The following is a 26420-nucleotide window of genomic DNA, read 5'->3' on the forward strand; positions in this document are numbered from 1 at the left end:
TATTTATTGGGAGCTGGATTTATTTGCAGCACAGCAGGTTAAGCGCATGTGGCGCAAAGCGCAAAGACCGGCTTAAGGATCCCAGCTTGAGCCCCCGGCTCCCACCTGCAGGGGAGTCCCCTCACTGGCGGTGAAGCAGGTCTGCAGCTGTCTATCTTTCTCTCCCCCTCTCTCTGTCTTCCCCTCCTCTCTATTTCTCTCTGTCCTGTCCAACAACAGCTATGACAACAATAACAACTACAACAAGTGCAATAACAAGAGCAACAAAATGGAAAAATGGCCTCCAGGAGCAGTGGATTTGTAGTGCAGGTGCCAAGCCCCAGCAATAACCCTGGAGGCAAATAAATAAATTTAAAAAATTAATTATTTTCTATATTATTTATTATTGGATAGAGACAGAGAGAAATTGAGAGGGGAGGGGGAAAAAGAGGGAGAAAGACACCTGCAACCCTGCTTCACCGCTCAGGAAGCCCCCCCCCCCCACCGGTGGGGACCAGGGCCTGACCTGGGGCCTGGCATTGTAGGATGTGCGCTCAACCAGGTGCATCACTGCCTGGTCCCTAAATAATTTTTTAAATAAAAAAGAACTGTACTTTGTCTTGATAAGGAAACCTGGTAGTAGAGAGGGCCCCGGGGAGATAAGAGTTGGGGTGGAAGAATGAGGGGGCAGTCCTTCCTCTTTATAGTCTCTCAATCTCTTGGACAATGTGCACATGCTTCCTATACAGAGCATTAAGTTTGAGAATTTGAGCCCTCAAATCACATCTGGATTTGAACCTAGGGACAGCTGGGTTTTGCAAAACACTGAATATATGAGATGCCGCTGAGCCATAGATTTTAAAATGGTGAATTGTATGTTACGTGAGTCTCACTGCAATAAGAAAAAAACCTATGAAAACCAGACAGGCAGAGGTTGGGCGGTGGTGCACCTGGTAATGCACACGTAGTACAAAGCGCAAGGGCCCACACAAGGATCCTGGTTCAAGCCCTGGCTCCCCACCTGCAGGGGAGGGTTGCTTCACAAGTGGTGAAGCCGGTTTGCAGGTGTCTCTGTGTCTCTCTCAAGTTCTTTCCGTCCTATCGTATAAAAATTAAAAAAAAAGAAAAATTGATGCCAAGAGCAGTGGATTCGTAGTACAGGCACCAATCCCCAGCAATAACCCAGGAGGCAAAAGAAGGGAGAAAATTCATACAGGCATAAAATATCGCATTTCTTATGTTTTTTATTTTCTCTTTTCCCAGGGTTATCGCCGGGGATCGGTGCCTACACTATGAATCCACTGCTCCTGGCGGTCATCTTTTTTTTTCTGTTTTTGTTGTTGCTGTTGTTGTTGAGCACACGTCACAGTGAGCAAGGACCTGGGTTCAAGCCCCTTTCCCCACCTGCAGAGGGAAAGCTTTCACAAGTGGTGAAGCAGGGCTGCAGGTGTGTGTCTCTCTCTCTCTCTCTCCATTCCTCTCAATTTCTGGCTGTCTTTATCCAATAAATAAATAAAGATAATAAAAATACCTATTAAAATATATTTATTTTTGTCTTCAGGGTTATTGCTGGGGCTCGGTGCCTGCACTACGAATCCACTGCTCCTGGAGGCAGCCTTGTTGTTATTGTTATTGTTGTCATAGCTGTTGTTGTTGTGGATAGGACAGAGAGAAATGGAGAGAGAAGGGGAAGACAGAGAGGGGGAGAGAAAGACAGACACCTGCAGACCTGCTTCACCGCCTGTGAAGCGACTCCCCTGCAGGTGGGGAGCTGGGGGCTCGAACTGGGATCCTTCAGTCGGTCCCTGCGCTTTGCGCTACCGCCCGATTGCCAAGAAGGATTTATTTATTTATTAATGAGATAAATAGGAGAGAGAGAACCAGACATCTATCTGGTGCATGTGCTGCTGGGGATCCAACTCAGGACCTCATGCTTGAGAGTCCAACTCTTCATCCACTGCACTGCCTCCTGGACCACATAAAAGATACGCTATAAACCCAGTCCCCAGGGCTCAGTGCTGGCACAAATCCATCACTTCTAGCCATTTAAAAAAAATTTTTTTTTTGCCATTTTACTGGAGACAGAGAGGGAGAGAGGTCAGCAAACGTCTCCCGTTGTCAGGGCTCCCAGGCTGCACGATTCTGTCACTCCTGCAGACTCCACTTTTCTTTCTTCAGGGTGACAGACAGACAGAGAGACAGAGGAGAGATAAGGAAGCACTGTCCTGTGGGGAGCGTCCCCTTCACCCGGTGCTTGTACTGGCGGCCGGGGGCTTGAACCCACGCCCCTACACGCAGTAGTGTGAGCCCTTCCCCCGCCCGTTGTCCCGTAACCTGTGCCCTCTACACGTTCTGCCGCAGGGAGCCAGAGGGCTGTTTTCAGGGCAGTGATATAGCATGTAGTCTGAGTGGTGGAGGAGGGATGGCCCGAGCCCAGGCGCCCTGTGACCTCCCTGGTCAATGCCCCTGAGCACCTGCCAGGTCACCCTGGGGCGAGCCTCCCATACATCAGAGAGCCGTCATGACTGCGAGGCCTCAGCTGAGCGCTGGCTGGGAGCCTGCTGTTCACACGGGAGGTGCGACAGGCCTGCGAGCGGGACCAGACGGTCAGCACAGAGAAGTCTGAGGTGGAAAGAAGCCGACGGCAGGCCAGACCGACACAGCTCAGCTCCTGAAACAAGCAGCCCCGAGATGGCTGACACAGACACGAAGGTTTATTTTTAGAACCGCAGTTCTTAACTGGCTCCAGGAAAGACCATTCACCACGCGCAAACCTGTGGCTTCTTTTCTCTTTCTTCAGTTTTAACCCAGGCCTTGTTTTTCACCAGAAAAAAAAAAAAAAGAAAGAAAAAGGAGACTCAAAGAAGATTCCTTCTGAATGAGTATCACCATTTATTGTAGTTTGCATCAGTAATTGAACAGAGGACATTGTCTGTGGAGGGGGAAAAAGGAAAAGAGAAAGGAAAGCGTGTCATCGTAGACTTAATCTCTTCAAAACACTTTATGGTTTCAAATCCTTTTTCACCCCGAAGGAAATTCAAGACTTCAAGTATGTCAAGTAGGGAGCAGTAATACAGAGTTTGACCTGTGTGCCGTGTGTGGGTGTGTCTGTCTGTGCACTCAGACAGGAGACGCTGGCCCTGCGCCTCGTGCACACCCCGCCCCCCGCTTTGGTAAGGCCAAGCCCCAAGGATGCCCCAAGAACAACCCCTGCGTGTCCGTCCACTCGCAGACCCGAGGGCTGAGGAATTTCTTTACCCTCGTGGGACAACGATGAAGGTTTCAGACGTCAATGAAGCGTTTAAAAAAGCCAGTCCCCGCCGCCCTCCCAAAGCCCCAAGCCCCAAGCCGTGTGTATCCTGATGTGTCTCAACACCCCCTTTGCTTCAGCTGTTCCTCGGATTCCGAGCAGAGACTATTACAAGGACCAGAGCAAAAGGATTCTCTTCATTTTGCTTAGAATTAAAAAAAAAAAAAAAAAAAAATGAAAGGGATATTTCAAAAAATAAAAACTGAAATTCAAATTCTGAAAATATCTTGCCTTTTTTTTTATTAATCATGTCATCTAACACCAATTAAAAAAACAAGTATGTGAATATGCTATAAAAATACGATCCCAGGGTTAACACTTTGTCGCAGGCACAGTTATCTCACAGAAGGTGTGTCTGGAGGGGCAGGGAAGGGAGTTCATTGTGGGTTTGCGTCTCTTAAAAATCCACAGCAGTGCAAGTAGGGCTGGGGTGGGCGGGGGGCTCTATAGCAGCAAAATGTCCGAGTCTGTCTAATCACAATGAGATCAACGGATACTAGATTCAGAAAAGGAAAAAAAGAAAAGAAAGGGAAGCTGCCCAGACCCAGTCGCCATCAAGCAGTAGAAGCCCTGCGTGGCCAAGGCCCCAACGGAGGCGTCCGCGGCGTCTGCAGGTGCTTCGTGATAGGGCAGCCGGACGCCCTCCAGCCCTGGCCGCGTCCCTCAGACGCAAGCACGGGGGGTTCCCCGCCCGCTCTGTCCTTGCAGGTCTCCGCCGCTCAGTGGCTCTGGGTCTGTGTAAGGTGTCCCGTTTGGCGTCCAGCAGCGGAGCAGCACCTGGCCCCGGGGCTGCCGGGCTGCCTTGCTGCCGGTGGCGCTTCCAGCAGAGGGAGGGCCGGGTGGCCTAATGGTCGCCGTTCTGCTTCTCTCGCATCCAGGCTTGAATCTGCTCCTTCAGCTCCGGCACTGTGGGAGGAAAGGAGAGGCTAAGTGCCCACGGCGAAGGCGCTTCTGCAAATGCCGCCTGCGGTCAGATGGAATGGGAGGAAAAGAGAGGGCCGCCACTCCCACTCTGAGCTGAAGGCCAGAACCGAAATGGAGCTGGGTGGCTCGGGACGTGGCTCAGAGGGCAGAGTGCACACCTTTCACGCACAGGGCTGTAGGTTCCGGATAGAACAGTGCTCTAGTGTCTCTCATAAAAACAGATACACACCCAGTTAAGCACACGTGTCACCATAACCAAGGACTCGGGTTCGAGCCCCACTCCCCACCTGCGGGAGACGCTTAACAAGTGGTGAAGCAGGGCCGCAGATGTCTGTCTTTCTCTGTCCCTTGGTCTCCCCTCTACTCCCAATGTCTCTTTGTCCTAGCCAGTAAAATAGACATACATCAGGAAAAAAGGAAGTACAGGCTGCCCGAGAGGGGGCCCGACAGTGCCGACACCGAGTCCCATGGGCACCGGTGGCAGCAACAGCAGGCAGGCAGGCAGGCAGGCTCCGGCTTCTGCCGTGGACAGGATGGCCTTCTGGGTAAGTGCCACCACGGCAGTTCTGCCGGTGACAAATCTGCCTCCTGCTCCACCCCATGCCTACCTGGCCCCAGCATGCTCTCTGTCAGCATCTGTCTGCCCTGTGCCTACCTGGTCCCAGCATGCTCTCTGTCAGTCTGTCCGCCCCGTGTCTACCTGGCCCCAGCATGCTCTCTGTCAGTCTGTCCACCCTGTGTCTACCTGGCCCCAGCATGCTCTCTGTCAGCGTCTGTCCACCCCGTGCCTACCTGGCCCCAGCATGCTCTCTGTCAGTCTGTCCGCCCCGTGCCTACCTGGCCCCAGCATGCTCTCTGTCAGTCTGTCCACCCCGTGTCTACCTGGCCCCAGCATGCTGTCAGTCTGTCCGCCCCGTGCCTACCTGGCCCCAGCATGCTCTCTGTCAGCATCTGTCCGCCCCGTGTCTACCTGGCCCCAGCATGCTCTCTGTCAGCGTCTGTCCGCCCCGTGCCTACCTGGCCCCAGCATGCTCTCTGTCAGCATCTGTCCGCCCTGTGCCTACCTGGCCCCAGCATGCTCTCTGTCAGCATCTGTCCGCCCTGTGCCTACCTGGCCCCAGCATGCTCTCTGTCAGTCTGTCCACCCCGTGTCTACCTGGCCCCAGCATGCTCTCTGTCAGTCTGTCCACCCCGTGTCTACCTGGCCCCAGCATGCTCTCTGTCAGTCTGTCCACCCCGTGTCTACCTGGCTCCAGCATGCTCTCTGTCAGCGTCTGTCGGTTGAAGGGGTCCGTGGGGGAGTTCAGTAGGTGCCGCAGGATGATGGATCGATCCATGATTGTGCCCGAGGGCAGCCGCACAGGGTCAGTCATCAGGGTATCCATCAGGGGGTCTGCAGGGAAAAGCAAAGCCTGTTCCAGTAAGAGTCTCAACGTAGGAAAGAAAGCAAGAGTCAAAGGAGCTGGGCTCCTTTGAGTTCAGCGGGTTTAGCGCATGTGGAGCAAGGCGCAAGGACCAGTGTAAGGATCCCGGTTCAAGCCCCCGGCTCCCCACCTGCAGGCGGTGAAGCAGGTCTGCAGGTGTCTCTCTTTCTCTCCCCCTCTCCTCTCCATTTTCTCTGTCCTATCCAACAACGCTGACATCAATAAAAACAACAATAAAACAAGGGCAAAAAAGGGGAATAAATAAAATTTTAAAAAAGTTAAAAAGAAAAGAAGACTGAACCCCCATCAGCACGAAACACATCCGTCAGAACAGCAAGCGAGAGGCGGAGCAGAGAGAAGCCGGGGGCAGGCACAGAGGTCGCCTTCTGTGGAAAGAGAGGAAAGTCGCTTCTGTCCGCAGCTGCAGGGAGGGAAGGACGTGGCCAGAGCCCCTGAGCAGAGGAGGGCGCCAGGCCAGCACTGCCCCAGCTCCTGGAGAGCGTGTCCCCCCACTCACACCGGCAGGCCGGCCTTGCCTTCGGTCAGGCTAAGCGTCCCCTTGCACAATGCGAACTAGATGCAGGCAGGTCTCACACGGCCACCAGAACCGGCCAGGAGAGAGCCGGGTCCGCGCGCATGCGCCGGGGGCTCACTTGCCTCTGAACTCGTCCGGGGCATTGCTGTAGTCCATCTCTGCCCGTGCATTCTTGGCCACGATTTCCTCCACCTTCTCAGCAAGGAGTCTGAACTTCTCTATGGCTATTGTGGACTTGATGCCTGCCTTCCGCATCTTCGAGATCACTTCTTCGAACAATTCCTTGCTGTATGATCTCTGTAAAGGAGGAAAGACGTGAGACATAAACAACATATCTGAAGCAGAAGAGAACAGGTATGATTCGTGTTTAAGCCTAGAGCTTTACTGTTTAAAAACTTCATTTATTGGGAGTTGGGCAGTAGCGCAGTGGGCACATGTGACTCAATGCGCAAGGACTGGTGTAAGGATCCCAGTTCGAGCTCCCGGCTCCCCACCTGCAGGGGAGTCACTTCACAGGCGGTGAAGCAGGTCTGCAGGTGTCTGTCTTTCTCTCCCCCTCCTTTCTCCATTTCTCTCTGTCCTATCCAACAACAGTGACAACAATAATAACTACAACGATAAAACAACAAGGGCAACAAAAGGAAATAAAATAAATATTAAAAAATTATTAAAAATCATTTTTCACAAAAAGCATGCATTTGTTGAACATGCAGAACTTGGACTGGAATTTGTGCATTGCACCAAAGTAAAAGACTCTGGGGGGGAGGGGAGGGGGGAGGGGGTGCTCAGGTCCTGGTACAGGAAGACAGAGGAGGACCTAGAGGCGGTTAGAGTGTGATGTGGAAAACTGAGAAATGTTACACATGGACCAACTACTGTATTTTACTGTCAACTGTAAACCATTAATCTCCCCCAATAAGGGAGATCAACACGCATTTATCTTAAATTTAAACAAAAAAAAAAGAAAAGAAAATCGACTCAGATTGGTATCTTTAAGGGTCTGTGAATTAGCAGCATAGGAAACAGCAGCTGTTCCTCTCTGAAACGAAGGACATGGTATAGTTCATGACCAGGGAGCCATCTCCCAGCACCACGCGGTGTAGCTCATGACCAGGGAGTCATCTCCCAGCACCACGTGGTGTAGTTCATGACCAGGGAGCCATCTCCCAGCACCACGCGGTGTAGTTCATGACCAGAGAGCCATCTCCCAGCACCACGCGGTGAAGATCATGACCAGGGAGCCATCTCCCAGCACCATGCAGTGTACTTCATGACCAGGGAGCCATCTCCCAGCACCACGTGGTGTAGTTCATGACCAGGGAGCCATCTCCCAGCACCACGCGGTGTAGCTCATGACCAGGGAGCCATCTCCCAGCACCACGTGGTGTAGTTCATGACCAGGGAGCCATCTCCCAGCACCACGCGGTGTAGCTCATGACCAGGGAGCCATCTCCCAGCACCACGCGGTGTAGTTCATGACCAGAGAGCCATCTCCCAGCACCACGCGGTGTAGCTCATGACCCTCAGAGAGCCATCTCCCAGCACCACGCAGTGTAGTTCATGACCCTCAGAGAGCCATCTCCCAGCACCACGCGGTGTAGTTCATGACCAGGGAGCCATCTCCCAGCACCATGCGGTGTAGTTCATGACCAGGGAGCCATCTCCCAGCACCACGCGGTGTAGCTCATGACCCTCAGAGAGCCATCTCCCAGTACCACGCGGTGTAGCTCATGACCAGGGAGCCATCTCCCAGCACCACGCGGTGTAGCTCATGACCAGGGAGCCATCTCCCAGCACCACGCGGTGTAGTTCATGACCAGGGAGCCATCTCCCAGCACCACGCGGTGTAGTTCATGACCAGGGAGCCATCTCCCAGCACCACGCGGTGAAGTTCATGACCAGGGAGCCATCTCCCAGCACCACGCAGTGTAGTTCATGACCAGGGAGCCATCTCCCAGCACCATGCGGTGTAGTTCATGACCAGGGAGCCATCTCCCAGCACCAGGCCTCTTTCAGAGCTGCCAAGTGTCAGACAAGCCCAGCCTGAGCTCTGGCTCTGCCGTCTAGCTGCTGAGTGAGCCTGGACAAATTCCTAATGCCTAAGTCCTAGTTTTCTTGGTCTAAAACGGGGGCAGCAGCTGCTGCACAGCTGTCTTGTCACACACAGCACTGGAGTGAACTAGCTGTGCACGGACAGCAACACCACCAGCCAAGTGACAGGGATGTCCAGTGAGGGAAGGACCCAAGCTGAGGGTGAGTGACAGGGTCGACTCTCTCCCCTGCATTTCTAAAGCAGGTCGCACACGGCCATCTCTAGAGCGACTTCATCCCACTACTTCTGTTCTCTCAAGAGGACTCCATGACATTTTTTTTTGTGGTGCCGGGTCCTTGTGCAGGTATGATTCCATTGTTTCCGGCTGATTTATTTTCAGTCTTTTATTTCAGACAGAGACAGAGGTGCAGGAGAGGGAGAGCGTGTGCAGCACTGCAATTCCCCCAGGGCACTGCCACAGGGCTCTGCACATGGCAAGGCATGCACCCTGCCAAATGAGCTATCTTCTGGCACTGGATTAAACTGCTTTCTCCCTTTGTTAAGCCATCCTGACTTCCCTGGGCAGACACCCTCACCATGTGTCCTGAACCTCCCCTCCCCAGAGCCCTGTCCCACTAGGGAAAGACAGAGACAGGCTGGGGGTGTGGGTCCACCCGCCAACACCCATGTCCAGTGGAGAAGCGATGACAGAAGCCGGAACTCCCACCTTCTGCTCCCCATAGAGAATTTGAGTCCAGGCTCCCAGAGGGATGAAGAACAGGGAAGCTTCTGTGGTGAAGCAGTGCTCCAGGTGCTTATCACTTCCTATTACCCCCACCTCTTGATTTCTGATGGACTCTATCCAATAATAAATAAAGATAAAAATAATGGAGTCGGGCGGTAGCGCAGCGGGTTAAGCACAGGTGGCACAAAGCGCAGGGACCGCCGTAAGGATCCCGGTTCGAGCCCCCGGCTCCCCACCTGCAGGGGAGTCGCTTCACAGGTGGTGAAGCAGGTCTGCAGGTGTCCGTCTTTCTCTCCCCCTCTCTGTCTTCCCCTCCTCTCTCCATGTCTCTCTGTCCTATCCAACAACAATGATAGCAGTAACAATAACAACAATAATAACAACAACTACAACGATAAAACAACAAGGGCAACAAAAGGAAAAAATGGCCTCTAGGAGCAGTGGATTCATAGTGCAGGCACCAAGTCCCAGCAATAACCCTGGAGGCAAAAACAAACAAGTAAAACAAGATCAAACGCCAACTTCTAGAATAGAGCGGCACGGCTGTCAGAAACCCCAGCACTGGTGATGACAGGACCAGGCACCCAGCCTCAAAGAACAGCGGCATCAGTGAGGCAGCCGCACAGCACTGCGTTGCTTCAGCAGGTTGCTTTGGGTTGAGGCCACGGAAGACCAGATGTTGTTTTCGATGTCAAGGGTTTTATCGTGTGGGTACGAAGTTCAACGTGAAAACCAGTCCTGTCTGCGACGGAGGCCCCGTGTGGAGAGCCCGTCAAGAGCTCTTTAGCGTCCTCTGCCACAACACCCCAAGACACCTGAGCCTGAGAAGGGAGGTGTGGTGATGTGCCCTCACTTTACACTCAGTCACTTAAGTTGTGAGAGTTCACTTTTCCCTGTAAATCTCCTTTTCACAGAATATAAAAGATATCAGCGACCAGATCTGTCCTCCTTTCCTTTCAGATGAAGATCCCCATTCCAGTTTGTATTGTCTGTGTACAAAGTAAACTGGGTGACTTCTCTGTATAAAATGTTATTTTTCCACAAGAGACTAATGAAAGATTTTCACACCAATAAATAAATAAAAAACTTTTTTTCCCTGCCTCCAGAGTTATTACTGGGGCTCAGTGCCTGCACTACAAATCCACTGTTCCTGGAGGCTATTTTTTTCCTTTTGTTGCCCTTGTTGTTTATCATTGTTGTTGTCATTGCTGTTATTGTTGTTGGATAGGACAGAGAGAAATCAAGAGAGATGAGGAAGCCAGGGGGAGAGAAAGACAGACTCCTGCAGACCTGCTTCACCGCTTGTGAAGCGACCCCCCTGCAGGTGGGGGACCGGGGGCTCAAACCGCGATCCATAACGCTGGTCCTTGCACTTCACGCCGTGTGCACTTAACCCACTGCGCCACTACCTGGCCCCCCAATAACTTTATTTATTTATTTTATATATTTGTTATTGCCTCCAGAGTTTATCACTGGGGCTCGGTGCCCGCACTAAGAATCCACTGCTCCTGAGGCCATTTTCCCCCCATTTTTGTTTCCCTTATTATTATTGTTACTGTCATTGTTGTTGGATAGACAGACAAATCGAGAGAGAAGGGGAGACAGAGGGGGAGAGAAAGACAGACACCTGCAGACCTGCTTCACCGCCTGTGAAGCGACCTGAGGTGATCTGAGGGCCCACGTGCACCGCAACCCAACGGCTGTGCCGGCAGTGGGGAAGAGGCCACAGCACTGCAAGTCCCCCGTGCGCCTTCCAGGTTTCCACTCGCTGGGGATGCCACCTTCACCACCCCAGAAACCTGGAGTTGCGCTCACCTCTCGCAGAACGGACATCTCAGCAGGGCCCACCCTAGGAGGACCTGGGCCACTTCCAAACCCCCCACAGCAGGAAGCAAGCCACGAGACCCTGGAGAGGGCTCACACCCCACCCTGGCCAAGGTGGGGAAGCCCTGATGCCGCTGGCTGCCACAAGGCAGATTCTTCGAGCAAGCTGGTGATGGCTGCTACCCTTCCTCCTCTCCAGCTCCGGCTCCGGCTCCAGCTCCGGCTCCGGGCAGGAATACAGCTCTGGGCCTGGAGTCCACCTGAGTTGGGAGAGCCACCTCGAGGACCAGCGGCAGCTGCCTGGCCCTCCTTTACCGGCACACTGTGCAGGCTCTCAACCAAAAGCACCTACATCTGCGAATCCCGTTTCAATGACTGGTTAGAAAGCCTGCACACATTGCTATTTTAGTCTCTATCCATGGGCAAGTGGAGACCATTCACTCTAGAATGCATGTCGTGGCTGACCTGAGAAATAAGGAAGCTTTGGCGAGGGGATATAAACAGAAGCAAGCGACAACAGGGGCCTTGTAACGCAGGCTCTCCCACTGGCAAACACGTACAGCAGGGAGCCCAGAGGCCAGGAGGCAGCCAGCCTGACTGAATCCTGCGTTTCACCCACGTTGATTTACGGCCCAGAATAAGTGAGTTAACTTCTCTGTGTCTCCTTTGGAAATAAGGAGTCTGACTGGAACTGCATCACAAGGTTTTATAAGTGCAAACAGTGGAAACATAAAATTGTGTTTAAAACCTGGAGTGTGGGGTGCTGGGTGTTAACGCAACGGGTTAAGCGCACGTGGCACGAAGAGCAAGGACCGGCATTAAGGATCCCGGTTCGAGCCTCCGGCTCCCCACCTGCAGGGGAGTCGCTTCACAGGTGGTGAAGCTGGTCTGCAGGTGTCTGTCTTTCTCTCCCCCTCTCTGTCTTCCCCTCTTTTCTCTATTACTCTGTCCTATTTAACCATGACAACAATAATGATCACCACAACAATGATAAAACAACACAGGCAACAAAAGGGGGAAAAATGGCCTCCAGGGGGCAGTGGATTCGTAATGCAGGCACAGAGCCTGGAGGCCAACAAACAAACAAACAAACGAACAAACAAACAAAAACCAACTTGGAGTGTGGAGATGGCTCATCGGAAGGGTGCCCGCTTTGCTCTCTGCAGACTCAGCTGAGCCTGGCCCCACAGCCCCGGGAAGTTCTGGGCTCTGCTCTCTCGCTCACTCTCTCTGTGTCTAAGAACGGTAGCCTAGAGCAGCAAAGCTCTGGCCAGCAGCAGCAGCAGCGACAACAAAATAAACAAAAAACTTTGGTGCACCGAGAATAAATATTAGCTTTACGTTGAGCCTGATGTAGGACAGAGCACACGGAAAAGACTCACTGGAAAGTCGCCAAGTGCGTCTGGGATAGCGTGCACAAAGCTGGACCTATGGGAACAGACAGGGTTCTAGAGGGGTGGGGGAGGGATGACACAGGAGGCCTGAGACACGGGAGAAGCACAGACAGGGGAGAGGTTTGCGCTGCCCGAGACAGCCACCTTTCTCTTTTCTCTGGGGCACAGCAGGTCTGTAAAGACATCTCAGGAAGGCAAGTGGAGACAGGTGAACAACCAGCTACTGTCTCCTGCTCAAGGTCGACAAGGACGCAGGCTCACTCAGAGTGCAGATGCCTAACCGCACAGCTCAACGTCCAGCACCAGCACGGCACGGCCGCGCATCAGTGCCCAGCCCAGGAATGACAGCACAGCGCCACTGGGGCGGCGCACAGGCCTGGTGGTGGGCACAGCCTTCTGACCTTCGAGGCCACGCCTGCCCTCTGGGCCTATCTCCACACGCATCAGGCAAGTTCCCGCTGCCACTGCGGTCACTGCTCACGTAGGAAAGCCAGCAATGTAAGAAAATTCCCCGATCAAGCTTAGAAAGCATCACCCTCCTTTAATTTCAAGAAAGGGAGCTCAGGGGCAGACAGGGGCGCCCGGGAGTGGCCTCAGGGGCCTTCCAAGAGGTCTCCGGGAGGCTCCAGCTCCCTCCCCGGCACTCACCTGGTCATCGGCAATGGCTTTGGCGAAGCGGGCACAGTCTAGCTGCAAGTAGATGTCCGTCAGCTGGTCCAACAACTTCTTTGGTTCGAAGCCGTATTTCTCGGGGTTCTCGACTTTCAGGTCACGGCACTTGGGGCCACAGAGTTGCTGAAGATTAAAGTTCAGCATGGCAGCCAGCCGGGGTCCAAGTTCCTAGGAAGAAGTAGGGTGAAGGAAGATTCCCGGCGAGGCGAGCGGGAAGAAGGAGCCCCAAGCTCCCTCCATGCAGTGATGGGCGAGAGACTGTCCGTGGACCGCTCTGCAGAGACGCCTAATGCCCGCTGTCTGCACGGCTTGCTGGGTACGTGCAAAGATGTGTCTTCCCTACGTTCCTCTAGGATTTCCCGGCTAAAGCAGCACATGTATTTTAAATGAGTGACAGAGGTCCAGGAGGTGGCATAGTAGATAAAACACCGGACTCTCAAGACGAGGTCCAGAATTCAGTCCCCGGCAGCACATGGACCAGAGTGACGTCTGGTTCTTTCTCTCTCTCTTCTTCTATCTTTCTCATTAATAAATAAATAAAATATTAAACAAACAAACGAGTGACAATACAGAAGGCATCAATGTGTGTCCTGACAGGAAGACACCTGTAGCTATCTGGCTTCAATTGGGTTGTGGGGAAAGTCATGCTACATTTTTGCAGAGAAAAACACAGAAAAAATATATGTGGTGATTCCTCCTAGACCCCAATAGGTTAACTAACACAGGAGTAGAAAGTTGCCCCTTTTTAAAGGAAGATGCAGTTCACTTCAAGTTCCAAAGTGTACCAAACAGAACAGCTATGTTCATGTTAATTTAAAAGTGTTTTTAAAATAGCAGCATTAAGGTTAAATTTTATGGTGGCAGAAAGTCATAGGACTGAGGACAGTAAAAGGCTTTCTTGGGCAGAGGGTAGATAGCATGATGGTTATGCAAAGAGGCTCTCATGCCTGAGGCTCCAAAGTCCCAGGTTCAATCTCTCGCACCACCATAAGCCAGAGCTGAGCAGTGCTCTATAAAATAAAATAGAATAGTAAAAATAAATAAATAAATAAAAGGCTTTCTTCTAGAAATCAATCTACTTTGATTCCCTAAGAGACTACCGTGAGGGAGCATATTTTTTATTCAATAATTCTAACACTTACTGAATTGTTTCTGGTGACTTTTAAAGAAATTATTCTTTATTTCTTTTTTAAAAAACTTTTTAACTTTATTTATTTATTATTGGCTAGAGACAGAGAGAAATTGAGGGGAAGGGGAGATAGAGAGGGAGAGAGACAGAGAGACTCCTGCAGCCCTGCTCTACCACCCGTGAAGCTTTCCCCCTGCACGTGGGGACCAGAGGCTTGAACCCGGGTCCTTGTGCACTTAGTGTGTGCACTTAACCAGGTGCGCCACTGCCTGGCCCCTAATTCTTATTTCTTAGTAAGAGATGGAGGAGGGAGAAGAGGAGGGAGGGAGGGGGTAAGGAGGGAGAGAAAGAAAGAGGGAACAAACAAAAACAAAAAACAGCATCACTCAGGCACCTGCGGATCTCATGCTCTCGCACCTCCTGGGCTGCAGGAATTTCTACAAATAGCAAAAAGAGAAGCAGAAGACACTCCGCCATAAGAAAGGAACTGGGAACTCTTCCTGTTATGGCCCCTTTAAGGTTCTCATCAGAGTTAATGACTGGATTTCTACAAAGCAAGTTCAACTCAGCTTTTTTTTTTTTTTTCTAGACCAGAGCACTGCTCAGTTCCGGCTCATGATGGTGCTGGGAATTGAACCTGGACCTCAGTCTCAGGCTTGAAAGACTTTTGCACAACCACTATGCTGTCTCCCCAGAGATTTTGTCACCACAGGGCAACTTTGACAGACAGGCAGGCAGATGGAGAAATACCATACATAGCAAGAAAGCACCACCATGAGGTGCTCACGAGGAAAAAGCAAATCTCAAAGCAGGCGCAGCAGGATGGGACTGAAGACTGACCACAGCGTGAAGAGATACTCAGGGGCTCGGGGTGTGGTGCAGTGGGTTGCACATGCACCACAACAATGTCTGGTTCTCTCTCTCTCTAATAAATAAAGAAAATCTTAAAAAAAAAAAAAAAAAAGGTAACTCAGGTCTTTGAGTATAACTTGAAGTGATTTTTCATTGACATAGACATATTAAACCTCACTTTCAAGAATTCCCTTTAAAAATGAATTTAGAACAAAAACAGGCTTCATGACAAGTTAGCTTCAAATAGTGATAAGTTCCCACTTTGCAACCAGCAGCACCACCACTGCAGTCACTGGAAAGAGGAGCAAAACACAAAGCAGACGGGAGGCCGACCAACTTGTAGGTGATCTGCCCCGTCTGTGTTTGCAAAGGCCTATTGGGGGGCCAGGTGGCGCACCTGGCTGAGCGCACGTGTTACAGTGCACAAGGACCCCTCCCTCCCTCCCTCCTTCCTTTTCCCAGAGCCCTGTGCAGCTCGCTTTATGGTGGTGCAGACCCTCCCTCCTTCCTTCCTTTTCCCAGATCCCTGTGCAGCTTGCTTTATGGTGGTGCAGACCCTCCCTCCTTCCTTTTCCCAGATCCCTGTGCAGCTCGCTTTATGGTGGTGCGGGGGGTTGAACTTGGGATATTGGGGCCTCAGGCAGGAGAGTCTCTCTGCAAAAGCATTGTGCTGCGACCGCCAAGCCCTGCATCCTGAGTGTACCTACACACAGGACAGGCTGTGGTGATGATCTAGGAATAAAAGGGGAGTCGGGGCCAAGTGGTGGCACACCTGGTTGAGTGCACACATTACTGGGCACAAGGACCCAAGTTCGAGCCCCCAGTCCCCACCTGTGTGTGGGGGGAAGCTTTGCGAGTGGTGAAGCAGGGCTGCAGGTGTCTCTCTGTTTCTCTCCCTCTCTATCTCCCTTCCTCCTCTCAATTTCTGGCTCACTCTATCCAATAAATAAATAACTAAAGATAGTTAAAGAACTTAAAAAAAGAGCGGACTCAGAGGAAAGTTATTAAAGTTCTATTTCATCACAAATTCATCTCCATATAGATGATCAGCTCCCAGATGCCACATCTTTTCTTTGCTTCCATCAGTTCTCACTGGGAAAATGCTGTTTCTCAAGGCTACTGTCTCCTCAAAATATGTGACACCCACCCTGCCGGTGACCCAGGCGCCTTCACCCTCTAATGTAGGGCAGGGCCTTCCTCAGGCCTCTTGCTTGCTTCCTTCTTTTCTGTCCTACTATTCTTGTGCTGGCTACACCCTAACGCTTCTGGACTTGTGGTGAGGAGGGTGTGGTGGGGGAGACAGGCCCCAGGTCAAGGACAGACATTTCTGACCTCCTTTGCTCTATCATAAACCTCAATTACAGAGAAGGCGGGGGCACACCTGCTTGAGTACATGCATCAACATGCATAAGGACGTGGGTTCAGGCCCCTGCTGCCCGCCTGCAGGGGGGAAGCTTGACGAGCACTGAAGCAGGGCTGCAAGGGTCTCTCTTTCTTCTTTTTTTTAATAAATATTTATTTTATTTATTTATTCCCTTTTTGTTGCCCTTGTTGTTTTATTGTTGTAGTTATTATTGTTGTTTTCGTTGTTGGATAGGACAGAGAGAAATGGAGAGAGGAGGGGAAGACAGAGAGGAGGAGAGAAAGATAGACACCTGCAGACCTGCTTCACCGCCTGTGAAGCGACTCCCCTGCAGGTGGGAGCCGGGGTTCGAACCGGGATCCTTATGCCGGTCCTTGTGCTTTGCGCCACCTGCGCTTAACCCGCTGCGCTACAGCCCGACTCCCCGGGTCTCTCTTTCACTCTCGCTCTCTCTCCCCTTTCTTTCTCAGTTTCTGTTTCTATTAAGTAGATTCCTTAAATAACTGCTGTTAACTTGTGGCTTCTCCAGCCTGATACTGTTGCATCAAAGAGAACCAGAGCATTCCATGCTAGCAGCTGCTTGTCCCTGGCCTGTGCTCACCCAGCTGACGCTCTCTTACACGTCCTAGAAGCAACAGCAAGCAGTAGTGGTGACAGTGTCACAGCCTCAAAGCAGCTCTTTACACTGTTAGGAAAGTGAGGGGACCGTGGTGGTGGGTGCTGTGTGGTTATGACTTTGTAAACCACTATTCACGACAATTTAAAATACCGCTTGCTACAAACTAAATCTAGCAGAAAAATGCTGAAGCTTAAGTGCAGGTGGCGCAAAGCGCAAGGACCAGCATAAGGACCCCAGTTCAAGCCCCCGGCCCCCCACCTGGAGGGGAGTCGTTTCACAAACGGTGAAGCAGGTCTCCAGGTGTCTGTCTTTCTCTCCTCTCTCTGTCTTCCCCTCCTCTCTCCATTTCTCTCTGTTCTATCCAACAATGACAGCAATAATAATAACAATAACGATAAACAATAAGGGCAACAAAAGGGAAAAAATGGCCTCCAGGAGCAGTGGAGTCATAGGGCAGGCACCAAGCCCCAGTGATAACCCTGGAGGCACAAAAAAAGAGAAGAAAAGAAAAGAGAAGAAAAGGAAAGAGGGGAGGGAGGGGAGGAGGGGAGGGGAGGGGAGCTGCAGCTCAGGCTCCAGGTGCAGCTTGCTGTCTCAGCAGGGTGTGAGCCCGCAGACTCTATCAATCAAGCACTGAGTGAAGTGACAGCCTGTAGACTCTATGCATCAAGCGCTGTGTGTACTGATCAGCATCAACAGGAAGCAAAGGCAGCAGGAGAACCCCGACAAGCACTTAGTGCGGGGAGCCGGACCGTGTGGCGGGCCTCTACTCACCGGTCTGAGGAAGGGCTTCTGGACCTGCTTGGTGAGGATGTGGAACATGTCCACGGTCTCCGTCGCCAGGGCCAGGTAGGAGCGGGAAACACGCTCGTCGTGGGCCAGCTGCGACTGGCGGGCCTGCTGCTGATCCTAGGAGGCGCGGGGTAGATGTCAGACACCCCGGACCTGTCACCACTCAGCAGAATGCCAAATGTGAGAGAAAGGGGGAAAAAGAGAACCGAAGCACCACTCTGGCACATGCAATGCCAGGGATCAAACCAGGGGTGTCACGCTGAGAGTCTGACGCTATACTGGGTCACACCTTATTTAAGTCTGTGAGGCCCAGCTTCTGGCTGTCTCTGTCCAATAAACAGGTAATGGGAGTCGGGCGGTAGCTCAGCAGGTTAAAAACAAAGATAGTACAAAAATAGAAGTAAATAACTAAAAAGAGAAAAGCCATGCTCCACACATAGAACTTCTAGAAAGAGTCTAATAACACTAGAACAGACATACTGAAAATGTGAATTTCCCATACTTTTCAAGGGCCTAATCAGGGAGCCAGTGGGATGGCTGTAATCTCTGTCTGGACAGGGCAATACGCTGTTTCGGAATCAGAATGAGTTTCTCCTGGAGCCTACCAAACAGGCCTCTTTTCCACTCATAACTGAGTACAGAGCAAGATTGATGGGGAGATATGAGAAACGTGAGGTGCCCGATTTTTCTAAGAGAAAAATGAGACAGGAGATGGCACTGTGAGGTCCCGCAAAATAGTGAGGGAGAATGCACGTGGCAGAAGGTGCTGTGTGGCCCCTCCATCTCTCTCATGCCATCTGGAGAAGTCGGGGAGATGGCACAGTAGAAACAGTGCCAGACTTGCATGAGAGGCCTTCATTTGGAGCCCTGCCACTTTATTAAGTCAGATGGATGCTCTCATTCCCTCCTTCCTCCACCCACCCTGTGTTAATAAATAAACCAAGGGGGAGGGAGCAGAAAAAGCTAGCAGGGAGCAATGAATCAGTGCATGAGTGAGGGCTAACCCCATCTGACAGTGCATGAGTGAGGTCTAACCCCATCTGACAGTGCATGAGTGAGGGCTAACCCCATCTGACAGTGCATGAGTGAGAGCTAACCCCATCTGACAGTGCATGAGTGAGGTCTAACCCCATCTGACAGTGCATGAGTGAGAGCTAACCCCATCTGACAGTGCATGAGTGAGAGCTAACCTCATCTGACAGTGCATGAGTGAGGGCTAACCTCATCTGACAGTGCATGAGTGAGGGCTAACCCCATCTGACAGTGCATGAGTGAGGGCTAACCCCATCTGACAGTGCATGAGTGAGGGCTAACCCCATCTGACAGTGCATGAGTGAGGGCTAACCTTATCTGACAGTGCATGAGTGAGGGCTAACCTCATCTGACAGTGCATGAGTGAGAGCTAACCCCATCTGACAGTGCATGAGTGAGAGCTAACCTCATCTGACAGTGCATGAGTGAGGGCTAACCCCATCTGACAGTGCATGAGTGAGAGCTAACGCCATCTGACAGTGCATGAGTGAGAGCTAACCTCATCTGACAGTGCATGAGTGTGGCCTACCCGCCCATCTGAACACTGCATGAGTGAGGCCTACCCCCCCATCTGAACAGTGCATGAGTGAGGCCTACCCCCCCATCTGAACACTGCATGAGTGAGGCCTACCCCCCCATCAGACCACTGCATGAGTGAGGCCTACTCTCCATCTGAACACTGCATGAGTGAGGCCTACCCCCCCATCTGAACACTGCATGAGTGAGGCCTACCCCCCCAACTGAACACTGCATGATTGAGGCCTACCCCCCATCTGAACACTGCATGAGTGAGGCCTACCCCTCCCCATCTGAACACTGCATGAGTGAGGCCTACCCTCCATCTGAACACTGCGTGAGTGAGGCCTACCCCCCCATCTGAACACTGCGTGAGTGAGGCCTACCCCACCCCACCCCATCTGAACACTGCATGAGTGAGGCCTACCCTCCATCTGAACACTGCGTGAGTGAGGCCTACCCCCCATCTGAACACTGCGTGAGTGAGGCCTACCCCACCCCACCCCATCTGAACACTGCATGAGTGAGGCCTACCCCCCCATCTGAACACTGCATGAGTGAGGCCTACCCCACCCTATCTGAACTCTGCATGAGTGAGGCCTACCCCCCCATCTGAACACTGCATGAGTGAGGCCTACCCCCCATCTGAACACTGCATGAGTGAGGCCTACCCCCCCATCTGAACATTGCATGAGTGAGGCCTACCCCACCCCATCTGAACACTGCGTGAGTGAGGCCTACCCTCCATCTGAACACTGCGTGAGTGAGGCCTACCCCCCCATCTGAACACTGCGTGAGTGAGGCCTACCCCCCCATCTGAACATTGCATGAGTGAGGCCTACCCCACCCCATCTGAACACTGCGTGAGTGAGGCCTACCCTCCATCTGAACACTGCGTGAGTGAGGCCTACCCCCCCATCTGAACACTGCATGAGTGAGGCCTACCCCCCATCTGAACACTGCATGAGTGAGGCCTAACCCCCCATCTGAACACTGCATGAGTGAGGCCTACTCTCCATCTGAACAGTGCATGAGTGAGGCCTATCCTCCATCTGAACACTGCATGAGTGAGGCCTACCCCCCCATCTGAACACTGCATGAGTGAGGCCTACCCCCCCATCTGAACACTGCATGAGTGAGGCCTACCCCCCCATCTGAACACTGCATGAGTGAGGCCTACCCCCCATCTGAACACTGCATGAGTGAGGCCTACCCCCCCATCTGAACATTGCATGAGTGAGGCCTACCCCACCCCATCTGAACACTGCGTGAGTGAGGCCTACCCTCCATCTGAACACTGCGTGAGTGAGGCCTACCCCCCCATCTGAACACTGCATGAGTGAGGCCTACCCCCCATCTGAACACTGCCTGAGTGAGGCCTAACCCCCCATCTGAACACTGCATGAGTGAGGCCTACTCTCCATCTGAACAGTGCATGAGTGAGGCCTATCCTCCATCTGAACACTGCATGAGTGAGGCCTACCCCCCCATCTGAACAGTGCATGAGTGAGGCCTACTCTCCATCTGAACACTGCATGAGTGAGGCCTATCCTCCATCTGAACACTGCATGAGTGAGGCCTACCCTCTATCTGAACACTGCATGAGTGAGGCCTACCCCCCATCTGAACACTGCATGAGTAAGGCCTATCCTCCATCTGAACAGTGCATGAGTGAGGCCTACCCCCCCATCTGAACACTGCATGAGTGAGGCCTACCCCCCATCTGAACACTGCATGAGTGAGGCCTATCCTCCATCTGAACACTGCATGAGTGAGGCCTACCCTCTATCTGAACACTGCCATGAGTGAGGTTTATCCCCCTCATATGAACAATCAGATTCTTGTCTTGAGGATTTTCTGCCTAGTTACTTTGCTAAATCTTAGCAGTTCAGTTACTAAGAATTCTAGTCCTGCAGAGCCCGTCACAATTCTAGAGGCAGTAGCATTTCAGAACACACTGAATACTCCTGGACTCTCAGTGTTGAGAGTAGTGTGTAGGTGAAGCTGTGCCTGGCCCCAGCTGGGCAGAAGTTGCATGAAGCTCACAGGGACGTGGCCCACGCTGGCAAGGGCGCCAGCTCAAGGCAGCAGCCCCACGGCCGCAGCCCTGCACACAGCCCCTGCACGCCGCCCTCCGTCTGTCTGGGCTGTGTCCTCACCCGCGGCAGCTGCTCCCATTGTTCCTTGTTCTTCATCTCTTCCTGCACCTCGTGGATCCGCTTCAGGGACTCCAGACTTTCATCGAGCAAAAACGTCGTGTCATTTATCAGCATGTTTATGTAGCGGACGAACTGCTTCCCAGAACTGAAAAGGCGATTACATTAGACATGGTTACACACTCCCCATCAAAACATGGCGGCTGACCTCAGAGCACTCGGGCTTCCACCCAACACGTTTACCTGGATCTACCTCAAGTCCCATCGAGTCTCCCCTTGGATTTGGTTATTGGACCCGGGCTGGAGCCCCTGCTGCCCACCTGCAGGGGGAACACTTCACAAGGTGGTGCTGGCCTGCAGGTGTCTATCTTCCTCTCCCCCTCTCTGTCTCCTTTCCCCTCTTAATTTCTCTCTATCCTGTCAAATGAAAATAGCAAGAAAAAAGGGCAACAAAAGGGAAAATAAATAAATAAAATTAAAAAAATAAAATAGAAAGAAAAAAGAAATGGCAAAAACAACAAGGGTAACAAAAAGGGAAAATAAAGAAATATTAAAAAAAAAAAAAGAAAAAGAAATGGCCACCGATAGTGGTAAATTTGTAATGCCAGCACTGAGCCCAGAGACAACCCTGGTGGCAAGATTCTATGGAGCAAGCAGCTTCTCCATGGGTAACTAAGTCACTACCAACTCGGGTAACAAGTGGCAGCTGGATCAAAGACTGAACACCAGCTGCCAAAAGCCTGAGGAGGTGGGAGAGCGTCTCCACTGAAGACCCATTCAAGAGCTGAATGTTTTCATCTATCTTTTATAAAACACTCTCATTTTTATGGGATTGTCAATGTGCAGGTTTAGAAGTTTCAGGGGATTTGACCAGAACACTGTTCAGCCCTGGCTTACGATGGTGCAGGGGACTGAACCTGGGACTTCGGTGCCTCAGGCATGAGAGTCTCTTTGCATAACCATTATGCTATCTACCCCTGCCCTTTGATTTTTTTAAAAAATATTTATTTATTCCCTTTTGTTGCCCTTGTTGTTTTATTGCTGTAGTTATTATTGTTGTTGTTGATGTCGTCGTTGTTGGATAGGACAGAGAGAAATGGAGAGAGGAGGGGAAGACAGAGAGGGGGAGAGAAAGACAGACACCTGCAGACCTGCCTCACCACCTGTGAAGCGACTCCCCTGCAGGTGGGGAGCCGGGGGCTCAAACCGGGATCCTTAAGCCGGTCCTTGCGCTTTGTGCCACATGCGCTTAACCTGCTGCGCCACCGCCTGATCCCCATGCAGCTCTTTTTAACTGATTTAATAATCACTGACAGGATGGCAGGAAAAGAAGAGCACAATTCACTCAATTCCCACCCCCAGAGCTCCGTATCCCATCCCCTCCCTTGAAAGATTTCCTGTATTTATCCCTCTGGGAATATGGACCCACACCCCCAGTCTGTTTCTATCTTTCCCTAGTGGGGCAGGGCTCTGGGGTTGTGGGGTTCCAGGACACATTGGTTAAGTCTTTTTTTTTTTCTTTTTCTCTCTTTCTCTCTCTCTCTGTTTTCTTTTTTTTTTTTCTCTTTTGCCTACAGGGTTATCACAAGGGCTCGAGGTTGCCTGCACTATGAATCCACTGCTCCTAGTGGTCATTTTTTAAAAATATATGTATTTATTTATTCCCTTTTGTTGCCCTTATTGTTTTATTGTTGTAGTTACTATTGTTGTCGTCATTGATGGATAGGACAGAGAGAAATGGAGAGGAGAGGAAGATAGAGACGGGGAGAGAAAGAGACACCTGCAGATCTGCTTCACTGCTTGTGAAGTGACTCCTCTGCAGGTGGGGAGCCGGGGACATGAACTGGGATCCTTCCGCCTGTCCTTGTGCTTTGCGCCATGTGTGCTTAACCTGCTGCGCTACTGCACAACTCCCCAAAGAGGTCATTTTTTTTTTCTTTGCTTTGCTTCCAGGATTACTGCTTGGGTCTCAGTGCCTGCACCATGAATCCACTGCTCTTGAAGGCCATTTTTTTCTCCCCTTTTGTTGCCCTTGTTGTTGTAGCCTTGTTGTAGTTATTATTGTTGTTGTTGATGTCGTTCATTGTTGGATAGCACAGAGAGAAATCGAGAGAGGAAGGGAAGACAGAGAGGGGGTAAGAAAGATAGGCATCTGCAGACCTGCTTCACCGCCTGTGAAGTGACTCCACTCCTACAGGTGGGGAGCTGGGGGCTTGCACCAGGATCCTTATGCCAGTCCTTGCGCTTTGCGCCATGTGTGCTTAACCCGCTCCGCTACTGCCTGACCCCCCCAGTGGTCATTTTTAAATAAATAAATATTTATTTATTTTAATTAATTAATTAATTATTTTACCAGAACACTGCTTAGCTCTGGCTTATGGTGGTGCAGGGGAACTGAACCTGGGACTTTGAAGTCTCAAGCATGAGAGTCTCTGCATAACCATTACGCTGTCTACCCCAGCCTCATTTTATTGGACAGGATAGAGAAATTGAGAAAGGACGGGGAGATAGAAAGGGAGAGAAAGACAGACACCTGCAGACCTGCTTCACCACCTGTGACTCTTCCCTCTGCAGATGGGGACCTGGGGCTTGAACCTTGCGCTTCAATCTATGTGCGCTTAACTGAGTGCACCAGCACCCGGTCCCTAGATTTCTTGTCTTTATGTATACCATCCTCAAAGCACTCTGACAAATGCAGAGGTCAGCAGGATCTTGCAAGCAGGGAGTTTAGACAGCCCCGCTCAGTTATCAGCTCCTCTGGGGAAAGAAAAGGAGGCTGAGAGCCAGCAAATGGTCAGTAGGAAGCCAGCTGCAAAGCTATCAGCGGCCGCCCACCTGTGACTTGCAAGCAGGAACAGATACTCACTTGAACTCCTCCATGAAGGTGCCATGGTGAGCTATGTTCTGCCAGAGGCTTTTAAAGATGGTGCTGATGTGGTAGCGAATGGTGAACTTGTCGTAGAACTCACTGGTGGCTCCGGTGTGCTCCACGTCTGGAGAAGGCAGACAGGGCGGCTCAAGTTCTTACCTTTCCCCAGCAGGGGCGAGTGCTGTGCTCCCCGGTGTCTGCAGCAACCAGGTGTGGGCAAGTGCATGCCCTTCCTCAGATGCACCTCTGCATCTGGGTGAGTCTCACGATAAAGGCCTGGCGACAACAAAGCGACGTGGCCTGGGAAGCCGCGTGGCAGCACCGGGACAGTGCTGACAGTTACCATCCTGCCCCCTTCTGAAGCTACTAATTTATAAAGATTCCATAGCACTTTCTTCCTTTCTTTTTTTACTTTCTTTTTTTCCTTCATTATCTTTATTTTATTTACTGGATCGAGACAGCCAGAAATTAGAAGGGAAAGGGGTTATAGGGAGACACAGAGAGACACCCACAACACTGCTTCACCACTTGCAAAGCACTCCCCCTGCAGGTGGGACCTGGGTCCTTGTGCACTGTAACACTCAACCAGGTGTGTCACCACCCAGCCCCAGTACTTTCAATAAGCTTCCTGGAGTAGAAAGGAAACAGGCTCAGTTTTAGCAAGGACCACACATCTATGAAGTATGACCGCTGTTTTAGAAACTTGGTAGCAGGGACATTTCTCAACATGTGCAAAAGTGGGCAAAGCACAGTGAGGCCGCATGCTCTCACCACTCACTCTGCAGTTACCAGCTTCCACACAGCCTTCAAGGTGGGACAAAGATCTACTGAATCTTCCAAGTGGGCAAAGCACAGTGAGGCCACGTGCTCTCACCACTCACTCAGCAGTTACCAGCTTCCACACAGCCCTCAAGGTGGGACAAAGATCTACTGAATCTTCCAAGTGGCAAGCAGGTTAATAGGAAGTTCTGAATTAACACACTGTAAAGAGAGGGACAACTATCAGGTAAAGAAAATAAAGCTAAAGGGAAAAAAAAAACTTGAAAAGTAATTTAAGAAACTGCTTGCAGTGGTCCAGGAGGTGGCACAGTAGATAAAGCACTGGACTCTGAAGCATGAGGTCCTGAGTTCGATTCCCGGAAGCACATGTACCAGAGTGATGTCGGGCTCTTTCTCTCTCCTATCTTTCTCATTAATAAATAAACAAAATCTTAAAAAAAGAAAGAAGGAATACAACTGTTTTCATCTGTTACGTCAGCATTACAAAAATGACAATATTGGAGCCCACCTGGGACGGCAACAAGACAGGACCAGAATGACTTTGGGAGCCCACCAAATCACAAGAGCATCCAGAGACCACAACTCTGCCCAGAACCCCAGCTCTACCCAGTTGAGAAACTTCTCTATAGAACAAGGAATATCAACGATGACCTGACACTGCAACAAGATGAGATTGGGACTACTTTGGGAACCCACCAAGTCACTGGAGAGTGAAAACACGTGTGGCTCGTGGACAGAGAGGAGGAGCCTAAGGAGAGATTCCTGGGGCTAAAACCCATGTCCACTGCAGAGCAGCTGGCAACAGTCTGGCAGTTTTCCAGTTGAGACACCACCTCCAGTCTGTTTCATCAACAAACAGAGAGCTGAAGGGAGGAGAGGACTCCCCTAAGACTCAGCAAATACAACTGTGAGTCTCCATTGCTACTGCCCCTTGGAGGCTGGATCAGCAGGGGGGAGGCCCTGTGCTGACATCGGGGGGCAGAGAACTGACCAGGAAACTCAGGAGAAGAGCTACACCTTGGTGGCCTAGCAGTGGGGCTGCATAGTGGGAGCCTTTCCGTATTGTTCTCCTGATGAGAACATGGTGAATAGTTGCCTCAGGACCTAAACAGTATAAACAGGACTTTTTCAGAAAATCACAGGGCTCACTAGTGCTGCCCAGCTTGTCAGAGAAGCTGAATTGAACCCTGAGCTCTGGATTCTTGGGGTGTGGGAGTCTCTTTGCATAACCACTGTGCTATCTCTCCCCCACCCTGCTTTATCTCTTGGTCAGGAGTGAGTGATTAAGCTAAAAAACCTACTTATAGGTAAAAAGCCCTCAGGCTACCATAGCCTACAGTGAAGAAAAAGAACAAGAGAGGCTTTAACAGTCACTGTGCTTGAACTCAGGGATTGAGAAAACATTGAAACAACTGTTAATTTCCACAGCTGTGAACTCTTTTGAGTACCTTACTTAGACACAAGTCAATTCAG

At 51.3% G+C, this 26420-nt stretch overlaps 1 protein-coding gene across 3 annotated transcripts in view; it reads right to left on the reverse strand.

The window, feature by feature from the left end:
* Positions 1-2847: 2847 nt before the first annotated feature.
* The window catches only part of UBE4B (ubiquitination factor E4B), a 116633-nt gene continuing 93060 nt past the window's right edge, over positions 2848-26420 (reverse strand). For all 3 annotated transcript variants that reach the window (XM_007535706.3, XM_060170932.1, XM_060170931.1), the window contains 7 exons: positions 24165-24291; positions 21302-21446; positions 17577-17711; positions 12816-13007; positions 6295-6469; positions 5460-5606; positions 2848-4195 (listed from right to left, as the gene is read on the reverse strand). In XM_007535706.3, coding sequence (XP_007535768.1) covers positions 4134-4195; positions 5460-5606; positions 6295-6469; positions 12816-13007; positions 17577-17711; positions 21302-21446; positions 24165-24291 — 983 coding nt within the window. In that variant the 3' untranslated portion in view covers positions 2848-4133. The remainder of the gene's footprint in view (positions 4196-5459; positions 5607-6294; positions 6470-12815; positions 13008-17576; positions 17712-21301; positions 21447-24164; positions 24292-26420) is intronic.

The sequence above is a fragment of the Erinaceus europaeus genome, chromosome 13 (assembly GCF_950295315.1).
Source record: "Erinaceus europaeus chromosome 13, mEriEur2.1, whole genome shotgun sequence".
Lineage (NCBI taxonomy): Eukaryota > Metazoa > Chordata > Mammalia > Eulipotyphla > Erinaceidae > Erinaceus > Erinaceus europaeus.